This window comes from Drosophila eugracilis, unplaced genomic scaffold (assembly GCF_018153835.1).
Source record: "Drosophila eugracilis isolate 14026-0451.02 unplaced genomic scaffold, ASM1815383v1 contig_90, whole genome shotgun sequence".
NCBI classification, from domain to species: Eukaryota; Metazoa; Arthropoda; class Insecta; order Diptera; family Drosophilidae; genus Drosophila; species Drosophila eugracilis.
This window is the reverse complement of record NW_024573812.1, coordinates 7203169-7218050: the sequence shown is the minus strand read 5'-3', so window position 1 is coordinate 7218050 and position 14882 is coordinate 7203169. Positions and strand designations below refer to the sequence as shown.

General features: G+C 40.7%; 3 protein-coding genes across 11 annotated transcripts; 2 read left to right on the top strand and 1 right to left on the bottom strand.

The window, feature by feature from the left end:
- The first annotated feature begins 1607 nt into the window (after positions 1-1607).
- On the top strand, positions 1608-11016 carry LOC108112620 (aldehyde dehydrogenase, dimeric NADP-preferring). Of its 9 annotated transcripts, none has more exons than XM_017222714.2 (13): positions 1608-1769; positions 1835-1867; positions 3716-3822; positions 4160-4218; positions 6873-7053; positions 7124-7345; positions 7721-7884; positions 7943-8173; positions 8233-8430; positions 8555-8670; positions 9991-10126; positions 10190-10349; positions 10516-10629. In XM_017222714.2, exons 1-13 carry the CDS (start codon positions 1715-1717, stop codon positions 10534-10536), a joined length of 1683 nt encoding a protein of 560 aa, XP_017078203.1. In that variant the 5' UTR covers positions 1608-1714; the 3' UTR covers positions 10537-10629. The 9 variants fall into 9 exon arrangements, with proteins under 9 accessions (XP_017078203.1, XP_017078205.1, XP_017078208.1 ...); XM_017222716.2 differs by having other exon boundaries at positions 1610-1769; positions 10190-10340; XM_017222719.2 differs by lacking the exon at positions 10516-10629 and adding an exon at positions 10837-11016 and having other exon boundaries at positions 1611-1769; positions 10190-10340.
- Positions 11017-11146: 130 nt separating this feature from the next.
- On the top strand, positions 11147-13096 carry LOC108113237 (NSFL1 cofactor p47). The gene is made up of 5 exons (XM_017223780.1): positions 11147-11323; positions 11412-11617; positions 11668-12093; positions 12420-12764; positions 12825-13096. Exons 1-5 carry the CDS (start codon positions 11222-11224, stop codon positions 12955-12957), a joined length of 1212 nt encoding a protein of 403 aa, XP_017079269.1. The 5' UTR covers positions 11147-11221; the 3' UTR covers positions 12958-13096.
- A 4-nt stretch (positions 13097-13100) lies between these two features.
- Positions 13101-14586, bottom strand: LOC108113236. Its single transcript, XM_017223779.2, has one exon. It carries the CDS (start codon positions 14504-14506, stop codon positions 13190-13192), a length of 1317 nt encoding a protein of 438 aa, XP_017079268.1. The 5' UTR covers positions 14507-14586; the 3' UTR covers positions 13101-13189.
- Between the last annotated feature and the right edge of the window lie 296 nt (positions 14587-14882).

Here is a 14882-nt window from a genome sequence, read left to right as displayed (position 1 = left end):
TCGCAGGTTCAAGCTACCGAAGCCGGACTGTACTTCCACGCATTTTCATTAGCTGTCATCAATCTCCATTATCTGGTGACTTTGGGCCAAGAATGCGTGTGCATCTGCTATCCGAGATTACTAACGAAGACCCCGTCAAAAAAATTCAAATCGAAATTCGAAAAGCAGAGTGTAAACAAGACCGAAAAGAAAACTGAAACTGGAAAAGCGTCGACGGAACGGCGGGTACGGGCCAAGTTCGGGTTATAAGCCGGGCTTAGACGTGTTTCGAACGCGGTGGCGTCAGGTGAATCCGAGAGTCCATTCGATTTCGAGTGTCCAGTGCGTGTTCAATACGCTTTTGAATTGTTTTTTAGCTTTGTTTTTCGAGTTGCGGTGCGGGCGACGCATACAAATTAGACCAGCGCGGAGTGTAAGTAAAGCGGCCCGATTCGATCGATGTAAGCCGCTCCAGCCGAACGCTGCTCGAGTGCATCGGTCTGCCACCAGATACCTTAGGTGGTGGTCAACAGCCAATTGGCCACCATTTCGCTGTGCTCGGCCGCTCAAATCAGTTGGCTTTCGGCCGTTATCGCGCGCAGATTTGGTTAGACTCAAGCACCATTCAAACCCAACCCAAAGTACCGGACAGCGGTTATTTAATCTAAGCGATTAGCCAACGCGCGTTGACAATTAGTCGGCCCAGATGCTGCAATGGAATGAAAGTGAAACTGGAGCCAAAAGCCAAAGCAAACCGAATCCAGTTACATGATTAATGCCGAATGCTGAATATGTTGTCATACAGAAACGTGATCCCCGTACCGTCAAAAAAAAAAAATCACTATCCACTGTGCTAATCAATTCGTATTAACTCATCGAGTGTTGGGCAACAGTCGTATTTGCATGACGCGCAGTGTCCGCAGGCGGTTGAACTTGAAACTGATTATGGAGTGCCACTGCACTTGGATGCCAACTAGACTTTTGTTCACCTTTTATCTACCATTCGTTAGCTGAAAAATAAAAGCTTTTCACAGCTCTAACATATGAAATAAATTATTATTATTATTAAAATTATTTAAAGTTCAATTTGTACAAACTTAAAACATCTTTATTTCGGTTTGACGCTTTAATTTTGTAGCTGTTATAACACGCACTCAAAGTCAAGAAACATAACCAGCTCAATTTTTATTTAAAAAGAGTTCCAGGAAAACATTTTTTTTACCTCTGTTAACTACAAAGTACTTTTATTTGATATTAGTTTTTTAATCTAATTTATCGCTTTGATATATAGGAATATATGATTGTTTTAAGAACTACCTTTAAATCGATAAAAGTAATAATAATAACCTTGTTAGATAAACACAAAAAATATTGTTTGCCACCTAAATAGATGTTTGGGTAGACATTCCCATAACATTAATAAAACAAAGCTGTTTTGAAAAGAAAATTTAATTACTTTACCTATAAGAGAATAAGGATTTTTTAAGCAGTATTGCACCTGGGAATTTAATTGATTTTCCCACGAGGACAACTTGACATTGTTATATAATAGTGTTTTGCCGATTTGGTTTGCCCATTTGAGTTTGCACAGCTCTTAAGCTCGTTCGAATATTTGCCACTTTTACAGTTGACATTTATTACCTTACTTTTATGGGAACTACGCCAGATTTTCGGCTATTAAAAGTGTACTAAACAAACTAATTTTAATCAAAGAACCGCCATTAAACGCGCAATAATGTTTGACAATGCGATTAAACCATATCCGGAGACCAATGGAGCTCAACCTAATGGTAAGCCATTATATGCCTTTTATTCGGAAGTGGCCGATTTTATTGATTTACCATTAAAACTGCAGGAGATCGAGCGATAACTACCGTCATCAACATAGGTAAGTCAAAGTGATTAACTAGAATAAAAGGTGTATTACCGTAATAATAATATTGTCAGCGGAACTTAAATAATTTGAATTATTCAACTATTTGGAAATCTTTCGATTAAAACATAACTTAGAATATATTAATTTATGACACAAAGAATTATTCCGATATGTAAAATTATAACAATCTATCTATTATTTTTTATTTAGTAGTAAGCTCAAAAAGGGTTTTAAGACAATTAATTAGTATGAACCTACTTTTGAATATCATAAAGGGCGGTCATAAAATGTAATAAAAATCGAATAACAGAAGATTTTTATCGTATTTCTATCGAAAAATGCATTAACCTTTCCCATCCTAAAACAATTTAAAACAGCTTAATTTAAATAGTCCTTAAATACATCCACTATATATTCATTTTGGCCACTCATGCTGACTTCTTATAATTTGTTTATTGTTTAATCAGAATGATCGTTATTACCCAACTCAATAATCAGAATCATCGTTACCAAGCAACATTATCGGAAAAGACAAAAGTGCAATATACACCCATAGGTGTTCCGTTTAAAGGTAGCATTATGAATCCGTTTTGTAAATAAGGGGGAAAACTATGTACAACTATCAAAACCGCCATAGATAATAGCCGATTAGCCGATATAGCGCTCTAAATGCTCTAAAATTATATTAACCGAGTCCAAAACACACTGATTCGTTATCGGAGCGACACGCTTGACTTTCCCCGATCTGAAATCCAGCGTCCATATCAGTTTGTATATAGTGCGGGTATAGCGTTTGTACATACATTCTGAATGAAATACACATGCATTTGGGGCTGATAATGAAAGCCAGCGCCTCTAGTCGAGTATATTTTGGGCTTGTGAAGTAATAATCCATTCAGTGTCAGCCGGCATTTGCGTTGAAAAAGGTGTGTTGTGTTCTCGGGGACTCTTAAATATTGTATCAAACAAGTGTTATTTAAGTAAACCTGCTGTTTTCTGGCGAAAGACTGGATATGTTAATTTATTTTAGCGTAATTAAATTGTGCAACTTGATTAGCAACCAGTTGCTTTTAACAGCTGAGTAGTGTTTATAGCTAAAAGCTGGTGTTGTTTTAAAGTATTGTCTAACTAAAAACAATTCAATTGTTCGTAAATGGTTTATTATTTGTGTAGTTTAAATTTACCGCTTTTAAATGTTATTTGGCAGAAAATCGTTAACCAACACTGAACTTAGTCGCGACAAAAACCATGCTACATTACATTTGTTCTTTTAAATAATTCAGGTTTTTTGAGCTAAAAACTTAACTAAGTTGTTTAAATGTATCTTGGTAGTATTTTGTTATAATTTTCTTTTTTCATTCTTTTGTTTTTGCCGCTGTAACCATTAATAAGAGCGTCTTATTCTTTTTTCTAATGAAAATCTGTAAATAATGATCGAATTTCGAAAAAGAACATAGTTCTTGAAAAGTCTAACTAGATTCCAATTGGTATATTAACTAGTGCTCTTTGGTCATTTTTTGTATGTCACGGCACGGTCACACTGTCGTTTAGTTTCGCATCTAGATCCGATCCAAAATCTTGAAGTATACAAGTTTTTGTTGTCGCGGTGAACGGTTGGAGAAGCGCGTGAATTGCATGCGCCTTGATTTCTGCCTGTTGACAGTACCAAAAAGTACATACATATAATATTAACAACAAACAGAAGACAGCCGAGAAAAAAACGGTAGATGCGAATGAAAGTGAAAGAGTGTCAGTGTTGTTTACGTTTCTCAGTGCCTCCCTCTTACGCCCTCCTCCTCTCTTTCTATCATCCTCTTTTTCTCTCTCTGTATCCCGCTCCCGGTTTCTCCTGATACGCAGAACCAGAAACTGAAAGTCCAATTGGGATCTTCACATCACAACCGGAAAAGCAACAACAACCAGAGCAGCTCCAATCCGAATCCGACAGAATGGCCAATTTCGACGATGTGAGTGTCCAATTAGGCAATTTATTGCAAGCGAGAGAAAAAGATGTGTAACGATTATTAACTCTTATACACATATGTGTATGCACACACATATAAATATATAACGTCGTGCACGTAACGTACATTAAGCGCCTTATTTTAGTTTGATTTGATTTTTATTTCAATTTTTTGTTTTGCCGTTTTCGTCGTTATCCTCCCGTATGTATGCGTGTTGCATGTTGCTATTGCGTATGTAAAAAAAACCAATTGCCTCCTACGAATAAAAACAACAACAAAAACAATGGCCCAACTGGAAACATCAACTTCCAAAACCAACTACAACAACGACAACGATCAGACGTTGCAACGCGCCCGCCTAGCCTTTTCGAGTGGAAAGACCAGGAACGTCAGCTTTCGGTGAGTTTACCTTTATTTCGGCAAATATTTGCTTTTTGTTTTTGTTTTCGCAAAGGCTCCTTAGTTTTGGGCAATCGTTTTGAGTTACAGTCGAGATTATGTCATGTATTCCGTTAGTTACAGTGGTTAGAGCTAGGATCCGAAGAAAAATCTCAATGTCCTGACAATTATTTTAATTTTTCAAGTTTTTTCTTATAATTTTATTTTTTTATTCAAATTTAATTTTTGGAATTTGTATCTTTATTTATGTTTTTCCATTTGATTTGACTGGCAAATTTTGTATAATTTGACTTTTATTTGATTCGATTTGTATATCTTGTTTCTCTTTATTTAATGATTTAATTTGGCAAGATTTGAAATTGATTTGTGTTTTTGTGATTTAAATACAATCATAAATTAAATCAAAATTATGATATAAATTAGTTATTCTATTAAAATACTTTCAATTTACAAAATATATATCGCGTAAACTCCGTTTTTTCAACTATTTTTGAGATAATCCTAAAACAAAACAAAATGCTGTTTTATTGACGAAACATAAATATGCAATATTTATATTTCCGTGTGTTTATCTATCCATTTTGTTTGTCATTTCCCTAAGTTAAATAAAACAGTAGAAATCAGTAGAATATAGATAAAAAGAATTAAAGAACTATTAATGTTATTATTAAATAGTAGTTTTAATAAACGCTAATGGCCAACCACTGTGCCACTGGTTACTCTCGTTACAAGTACAAGTTGTTACCACAATGCTATTGCGGCAGGCAGTTTCCGAAATACAATCTCGGCTCGGAGTCGTAATAACTTTTCATGGTTATTGTTCCATTTGGGACAACGTAATCCAGAGATCTCCATCCCACCGACTTTCACACGCAACGGAAAGCTTTGACCTTTGAGCCACACGCCCTCGAAGCTTTTCCTCGCCGATGATAAGAATCCCAGATAGTGGAGCACTCTGGTGTGGAGAGATGCTAAAGTCTAGCCATATGGACTAAGTATATATGTGTATACTGCCCGATATTCCGATATGCATTAATGAGCTCGCGCTGCGGGAACTTTGACTCCGCCAAGTGGTTGTACTTTGAATGCAATTAGACAACGGCGGACTGAATTCGAAACATGTAACCGGAATAATTGCCATTTCCATTTCCATTTCCACGTCCCGACCGAAAATAGCTGTCATCAGACAATGGGCACGAACTCAAACATGCACACTCATACTCGTTTATGGATATGTTAATAAACAAAAAGATAGAGATACATAGCAATGGCTGTGGAAATAGACAAAACAGGCGATATGCCAGCCGATAGTTTTGAGTGCGAAGTGTGAAACGGAAGTGCGGAAGAATCTCAGCCCAAGGCTGTTGGCTGTTGGCTGCTGGCCGTTTAATTCCATGATCTTTCAAATAGATCCGGACAAATGAACACGTTCTTTGACTGTTTTTCGCCTCTAGCAACTTCTACTCCAAAGCGCGGCTCTTTGATTATATTTAAATACATTTGCTGGATACAGTTGAGCTTCAATAGCAGGGACTAGCAAAAAACTTAACAACTTGGATGTTTGATAAATAATAGATGCTTACCGACGATTGTTAGTTTGACGGCTAGTAATAGTTAGTTTGATAAAAATGATTTAATTAAAGGGAATAAAATTTGAATTATTATTTTTAATGTTTTAACATTCTGGTTAATCTGACATTCCAACGTATTTGTTTATTTAGTTAGTTATCTTACCACTTTAAATAATCCTAAGTTATGGAGAAACAACATACATACATCTTAACCAGAGGCAGATTAATATTTATATAATGACAGTTCTTATTGTAGATTTTACTGCACCTTTAAAACTAATGGATTTTCTCTATTATAATAAACTTTTAAAGCATTGTAATTAAGGACACAGTAATAAGTTAATAACAGTAATATTAATATATATATTTGCATTTTATTATAATTGCTATGACTGTGTTCAGTAAACTTTTAACTCGTTGTGGTCATAAACAGACCAATTATTTAATGCGAGAATATTTAGTAACTATTTTTAATATTGTATTAAAAGTATAATGTGTGTTGAGTTCAGTAACATTGTTCACGAAAAGCTATAAAATGTCTAGTGGTAGTTAAGATTTAGGCAAGTTCTCCTGTAGTTCCAATACGGGCCACTATATCGGACACTGTGCGGCTAATTGCTTTATTTATATTCACAACGATCGGCAATCGGCTGTCTGTTTATGGCTTTATGTTTGTCATGAGCAAATATTTCAATTGAATTGCAAGTGCACCTCCGGGGCTGTTCACCTGCTGCTCCGGATCACCTTGACTGGCTCCCTCCTCCAGCGGGCACTGCGATTATCTCCAGCCGTGTGTCAGGTCAAAGTAGAGCACCATCGGGTTGTCAAGCCGGTTTCCACGGTTCTGATGCCCAGAGTTGAGTCACCAGAGCCACAAACGTAGAACTTCTCATAACCGGGCGTATAACTAGCATTGACCTTCCCCAAGCGCCTCTCGTGCATTGTGATTAGTATTGATTTTGTTTTGGTCTTTGTTTCGCGCTCCTACCGCGGAACTTGTCCCATCATCATCATCATTTGTCCATTAATTATTTTTCATTTTTTGGACTCGGATTTGGATTCCGCTTTCGCTTCTTATTTCAGACGCAAGCAGCTGGAGAATCTGCTGCGTTGCTATGAGGAGCATGAGAACGAGATCATCAGCGCCTTGGACGCGGATCTGCGGCGTCCCAAGCAGGAGAGTCTCATCGTAGAGACCGAGTTCATGAAGAACGACATCAAGCACATTCTGTTCCACCTCGACGAGTGGGTGCAGTCGGAGAAGGTGTGTTATATCTCAATGCAGTATTGTGAAATATTCTCCTTAATTTGCAATTTTCTGATTTCCTGATTAGCCCTCCAAGTCGTTTGTTAACCTGATGGACGATGTCCAGATCTACAATGATCCCTTTGGCGTTGTCCTGGTGATCGGCGCCTGGAACTACCCACTGCAGCTGCTGCTAGTGCCCGTGGCCTCCGCCATCGCCGCCGGAAACTGTGTGGTGATCAAGCCCAGCGAGATTGCCGCCAACTGCGCCAAGTTCATTGCCGATGTCATTCCAAAATATTTGGATAATGTGAGTATCGCTGCCGAATCATCTGATGAAATTAGCTAAGCCCCAAGCACCGAAACAGCTCGACATAAACTGAGGTGTCGCATTAACCTGTTTGTACAGAATTCCGTAAAATACGTATTCAGTTTAGAGTTTGGAAATGTTAGCTGTGACCAAATTAACTTTAAAACAGCAGTCTAAGCAAGGGAATTACTGTGAAATTTATGAGGCGAATGCAATTTGAAAAGTTTTCGAATCCAAGCTTGATTGTTTTTATAACCAATGTCATTTTTAAATTTATCAATTAAGATTTATACATATTTTCATTATGTACTAGCAAACTATATAAAATTGTTGAAAAAGTGACTAAAGCTTAATTACTATACCTCAATTTTTCAGGACTGCTTTCCAGTTGTCTGCGGTGGACCCAGCGAAACTGCTGAGCTGCTTAACCAGCGCTTCGACTACATCTTCTATACGGGATCTACGCGTGTGGGCAAGATCATCCACGCTGCAGCCAACAAGTACTTAACCCCCACCACCTTGGAGTTGGGTGGCAAAAGGTGAGCCCGCTTTGATCATCATTTACGAAACCCAAAAAAACTAATGGAATATTTACAGTCCCTGCTACATTGACAAGTCGGTGGAACTGCGTACTGCTGTCAAACGCATCTTGTGGGGCAAGCTGATCAACTGCGGACAGACCTGCATCGCTCCGGACTACATTCTCTGCTCCAAGGAGGTGCAGGAGAAGTTTATTGCAGAGGCCAAGGACGTGCTAAAGGAGTGGTACGGCGAGAATATCCAGAGCAGTCCGGATCTAAGTCGCGTGATCAATGCCAACAACTTCCAGTAGGTTTATCTATGTGAAACAGGTTGAAAGATGATAACAATATAATTTTATATTTTAGACGCCTCCTTGGTCTGATGAAGTCAGGTCGCGTGGCAGTCGGTGGCAACTACGATGTCAGCGAGCGTTTTATTGAGCCCACTATCCTGGTGGATGTGAAGGAATCTGATCCTATTATGGAGGAGGAAATCTTTGGCCCCATCTTGCCCATCTTCAATGTAGAGAGTGCCTACGATGCCATTAAGTTCATCAATGCCAGGTATGCCATTCCGTGGGCCAAGCTAAGTCCCCGCAGTCCATTGTCGTTGCCCGTTTACCATTTAATCACCTCACGAATACAAACTACAACAACCAATGTCCGATTCGCAATGTTTTTCTCTTAGAGAGAGTCCACTTGTCCTGTATATTTTCACGTCGGAAACAGAGGTTCAGAATTTGTTCATAAACGGCACCCAGTCGGGCGGACTGTGCGTGAACGACACGATAATGCACTACGCCGGTAAGAGAGTATACCAGTCAACCTTTAAATCAATCCAATCGAGATGCTAATGGATGTGGATAATGATAATGATAATGATAATGAATGCGGCTGCTCGGCGTGTAGTCCGTTGCTTGCTTGTCCTCTACGGTTTTGGTTTCTCCCAATCTCAAATCTTAAATCTCCCCAACTTGCTAAGTGCTCTGCATACCTGTAATTTATAAAGCCTTGTTTGGTGACGGTGATTAAAATTATTCTTATACAGCTCCCCTGTTGTAGATGAATTGATACCTCCAGGCCAGCGGATTTTAGTAGCTACACCTTCTACACTAGTCATTGTTCATACATCTGTATATATATATCATTGATATTTGCAGATCTGTTTGTGTATATTGGTATTATTTCTCGAATCTTCGAAATTCTTTCGCACAGATCTGGAAATTCTCACTTGTTTTTGTCTTTAATGTGTAACTCTTGTTTTTTGCAAGTCCTTAACGATGCTCAAGGATCTCTAACCGTATCGTACTTAATCTATTATATTTATAATGTTCTCCCCAATCCCCGTAATTAGAGAGAAACCACTAGTTATTTACGTGTTCTCCAACTCGAATAAGCTAGTCGAACAGTTCAGGACGAACACCACTAGCGGCGGATTCTGCAGCAACGAAACCATAATGCACTGTGGAGGTATTTGGCTAAGATAATGTATATAGTTAAGAGATCTCTGTAGTTATAGTCAGGCACCACCTACCCTAATGACTTTTGTGTAGTGCACCGATACTTGGTGTTAAACGTTATTTACACGAATCTTAAGTAGCCGGCTAAGTGCACTCCAGCAATCCATATTTGAAATGCTAATTCCTAAAATTCCTAGACACCACAACGAGAATACGGATAAAGACAGCTCAAAACGTAAAACAAAACCCTTCATTATTCAAATAGTATGCACATTGTTTTGAATTTTAATTAAAGCTCTGTGCTTTTTGGTTTCGGAAGGTGGACGGTGGATGGTGGATGGTGGATTTTATATGTATGCATTTTCGACTTGGCAAAATTTATGATTAACGCTTAAACACTTGGTTAAGAATGGCAAATAGTAAATTAATATTAAGGGTGCTAACAAAGATTTGGTGCGGTTACAGTAGAAGCTACCTATTTAGACGTAATGTTGCTAATATATAGTATAGTATCTCTACTGATACTTTGTTATTTGCAAAATTGAAAGTTGTTTTGTGTTGTGTTTCTATTAACCAATCTGCATTCGCAGCTATTTATTTTGCAAATAACAAAATGCTCCGGGTGTTTGGCAGGTTTCTTAACTAACATTTCCTCGTTCCACAGTTGATGTGCTGCCTTTCGGAGGCGTTGGCATGAGTGGAATGGGCAGCTATCACGGAAAGTATGGCTTTGAGACGTTCACTCACAAAAAGTCTTGCCTGGGCAAAAATTTGTCGGCGGTTGGCGAGAAATTGGCATCGTGAGTTTTCAGATTTTTAATTGTTTTCTGTTTTTTATGGCTGTATTTATGACTTTCCTCCAGAGCACGTTATCCGCCTTACTCGGATCGCAAGGGTTCGCTGCTGTCCTTCCTGCTGCGTAAGCGCCGTCCGCTACCCAACCTGCATCTGAGCCACGTGGTGGCCGTTGGTTTGGGAGTCGGATTGACGGTGCTGGCCAACTACTACCTACAGGTAAGGAAGGTATAGCAAGCTGGCTCCAGACGCTGAATCGTGCCCATTAAAATGTTCGATTATCTTTCATGCATATACCTCACTGGGAATCACACTCAATACTCGATACTCGACACTATCACACCTCTCGCCTCACTCCTAATACATATTACCCGCCGTTTGTCCACATTTCCAGGGCAAGTTGCTGTCGAAATAGGTACTATGATGGAGCCCAAAGTTGTATGCAGCCTGCGCCAGTGGATATTTACCATTTACTTTTGGAATTGTTTACAATAAATGTATAAGCGGAGCACAAGTTTCTTTATTGGGCATGCACTTTACTAACCTCATAGAACATTCAGACGCTTCACAAAAACTAAAACTGGGTCATTTGGTGTTCTAAATGGGAAATTTTTAGGTTCCTACTAAATATATATAATTCATAATATGATATGCTTAAATCGTTCTCTCAAGTTTTAAAATCGTGTTACAATTGTTTCTAATTTTATATTTTCAGAAAAACTCAACTGATTAAAAACCCAAATACTTTTTTATTTTTTATACGCATATCGGTGGGTGATGTAAAGCTTTGGATACTTCGTTATATGTATAGTTATTGTTATTTAGTTGCTATTTAATTAAATTGTGAATGCTGTAATATAATATACGACCAATAAACAATACAAAATTACTATAAGTTGAACTGATTTTTGAAATTTAAATTCTGGGTATTAGTGTGACCAGTGCTTGTTGCCATTGGTCACTTGTCAACACTGTCTGGGATTTTACTTTGGACTGGCAAACACTGGTCAGACATTGTTGTGCTTTTCGTGGGGTCACACTGGTGTACGATTTTTTGTCAATCATTTGCTGCTGAAAATAAATTAAAAAACACTGTTAAAATGGCCGCGCGCGGCGATTTGATTGCACAATTCATAGAAATCACCGGAACCGACGAAAATGTGGCCAGGTTCTACCTGTCCAGCTGCGACTGGGACATAGAGGTGAGCTATCGCAGAGCCGGCGACAACAATGATGCAGCAAATGCACACAGAACTAAAGCGACTATATTCGCAAATTGTTCGATTCTAGCACGCCTTGGGAAACTATTGGAGCACCCAGGTAGATTTGCCGGTTCCGGTGCCATCCGTGGGCCACGCGGACAATCCAAAACCCAAGCCGACGTCAAGTAGTGGAGCAAGTGCAGCAGTACCTGCTGCCCAAGCAACTAAAAGTTCTGATGCCTCATCGTCAGCTCCAGTGGACATCGCACCGGCTGCGTCCAAATCCAAGCCAAAGTGAGAGATAACAAGCTACAAAAACCCAAAATAACCCGAATTCCCCCTAGATTCGCCACCCTTAGTGACATGTCCAAAGAGCCATCCAGCGATGACGACCAGCAGGCCTTCTATGCAGGCGGCTCAGATCGATCCGGTCAACAGGTCCTGGGCCCGCCGAAGCGTAAAAATTTCCGCGAACAGCTCACCGACATGATGCGTTCTGCGCAGGAGCAGAACATTGCAGAGGTGGGTCCCTCCACTAGCAGCGGCAGCGGAGGTGGAGCTAGTGGCGCCGTCTGGGGCCAAGGCATGCGGCTGGGCATGACCGATAATGATCACACGGCTGTGGGCACCAATAAACCGCCACAAAGCAGCGAAAACAAGCCAGTAGTGGTGTTGAAGCTCTGGAGTCAGGGTTTCTCCATTGATGGCGGCGAACTGCGTCACTACGACGATCCACAAAACAAGGAATTCCTAGAGACTGTCATGCGCGGGTAAGTGGCGTTCATCCCTGAGTGCAGATATTGCTAATACCTTAGCAACGAATGCATGTGCATCCCCCAAAACGGTAATCATATAAATTTGACATGACATATCCAAGTCCGCTATATGATATCCAGCCGATATTAGTGAAACAGGGATTAGGGCAAAGCTGAAAAATCAATAAATCCTTTAAACTTTGTACTAATGAATTTGAAATACCTTCCTTTGCGTTTTTATTATCATAGTGCAACTTTACCTTTGATTTTAAGTTTCGTTACCTTTCATAAATTAAAATTAAGAATTGCTTAAAACCCATTTAAAATATATACACTTTCAGAGAAATTCCGCAAGAGCTGCTTGAGATGGGCCGCATGGTCAATGTGGATGTAGAGGACCACCGGCATGAGGACTTTAAACGTCAGGCAGCTCCGCAGACATTCAAGGGATCCGGCCAGAAGCTGGGCAGTCCCGTGGCCAATATTGTCAACGAAGCTTCAACAGTTCCAGTGGCACTGTCGCCCGGTGAGACAGCCAACCAGGAGGCTAGTGCCCGAGATGCCATTAACTTGAATTCCGAAGCACCGTCCACTACTCTGCAGATTCGTCTGGCCGATGGCTCGCGCCTAGCTGCGCAATTTAATCTGACGCACACCGTTTCTGACATACGGCGATTCATTCAAACGTAAGCCACTTATCTCGGAGATCCTACGAGCTGATTAACTTTTATTAACATTATTTGCAGGGCACGGCCTCAGTACTCAACCAGTAACTTCATCCTGGTTTCTTCGTTTCCCACTCGAGAGCTGAGCGACGACAATTCCACTATTGAGAAGGCTGGCCTTAAGAATGCGGCTCTCATGCAGCGCCTCAAGTAACTCTAAGTTAAATACGCGTAAAAGCTCCAAGCGTTGGAAGCAACAACCTATGAAATAAAACTGGATTTGGTGAAGTCGGGAAACCTATACGGCTGAATCCGATGTCTATAATTGTCTATAATATATACAATATACCAAAGTTGTTACTCAGTTGTATTCATTTTATGGCAGTCATGTAATCTCTCAAAGCTATGCGTAAATCTCAAACTAAAGACAATATTAACGTAAGTTCTTATATGAGTAGGTCCACCTCGTTGCGCAGCACGTTGATATGTTCCATAAAGTCCTCGCGCACTGCATTTCGCCAGTCGTGCAAGCCATCGCTACCCACGTGGTCGCAGTCCACGTAGCGATGAACGAATCCGGTTGACAGTGAGAGTTCAACCTCCGTCGTACTGGCCAAAATTTGTGCAGGCGGCAGCTCAAGGCGGTTCAACAATGTTTTGTACGGTGATCTTCGTTCCGGATCGTATTGAACGTTGTCGGGCAGAAGTTTCTTTCGTTCATCGAAGCACACGGACATGGTGGCCAGTTCAAAGCGTGTCGTTTCGGAGGAGAAGTGTCTCAGCTGCTGCTGCACCGATCCCTTTGCCTGGCCGACAGAGAATCTAGAGTTTGGAAAGAACAGCTCATTGGGACGGAGAAGAAGAGTGAAGCTGGCGTGGTTCACGTTCCGCAGCAGGCAGTCAGTGAGAATTAGTTGATGAATCTTGGAAAGTGTTTTGTTAGTTTGTTGAAAGGGAAAGTTGAATGGAAGACCATAAAGGTGCACGTTCGTACGGTCCAGCAAGTGGATCACTTCCTCGGGCAGCTCGTCGTAGTTGTAGACCAGAAAATGTTCTACTCCTATGGCCTGATGGAATAGAAAGAACTGAAGCAGGCCACTCTCACTGCGAGCGAACTTGGAAGTTATATTAAAGCCTACTAGATCCACACACACGGTGACCGGCAGGCGTGAGGCAACTGCTGCCATCTTGGTGTCGCTTTTCTGGCCTGCAGGTTTAATGTTCCGCAGACGTAGCTTCACTGGGTTCTTCGTGGTTGTAATATCCGTGAAGGAGACACTACTGGGCTGACCGAAATCTCGGCTCACCTGGCAGAAGAAGTGGTAGCTGGTGAAGTTGGAAGACTTGTCGTCCACCAAGCTCTCGATAGAGTCCCGTTGGAAGCGGAACTTTCCCTGCACACTGCGTCCGCCCAAAAGATCTAGGCTACATCGGAAATCCACAACTGCTCCTTTTTTCCCGACGACAAGCACGTGGGCCTCTCCACCGGCCACCAGTTCGTTGCGTATCCAGTACGCGGAGTAGGCGTGAAAGGAGTCGCCGATCACCTGCCATACCGGAAGGGGACGCCATAAAACTGCCTGTGGTCCATCCTCCTTGGTTCCATTTTCTAGACGTCGAAGAACAGCGGCGTCGTTGCGCCCAAAGAAGTTAACGTACTTGAGAACATACTTAAGACGGTTGTTCTCTGTTTTGTACATAAGGAGGATGCCCACGCTGAGGCACGAGATGAGCAGCAGCACCAGCTGCTGGTATTTCCGCATCTTGGTTTATTTGATTTCCTTTGGAATCTAATAACAAATAAAAATACACTCCCTAAATTGATCCCACCTGCAACAGCTGTTTTTCAGAGTTGCCAACTAGTAAAAATTTAAAAATTGGACGGCTGCCGTAATTATACCCGTTACTCGTAGAGTAAAAGGGTATACTAGATTCGTTGAAAAGTATGTAACAGATAGAGGGGAGCGTTTCCGACCCTATAAAGTATATATATTCTTGATCAGGATTAATAGCGAAGTCATTGAGCCATGTACGACTGTCCGTACGTCCGTCCGTATGAACTCTGAGATCTCAGGAACTATAACTGATACAAAGTTGAGATTAACCATGAAGATTCTTGGGTTCCCTGGACAGCGCAGC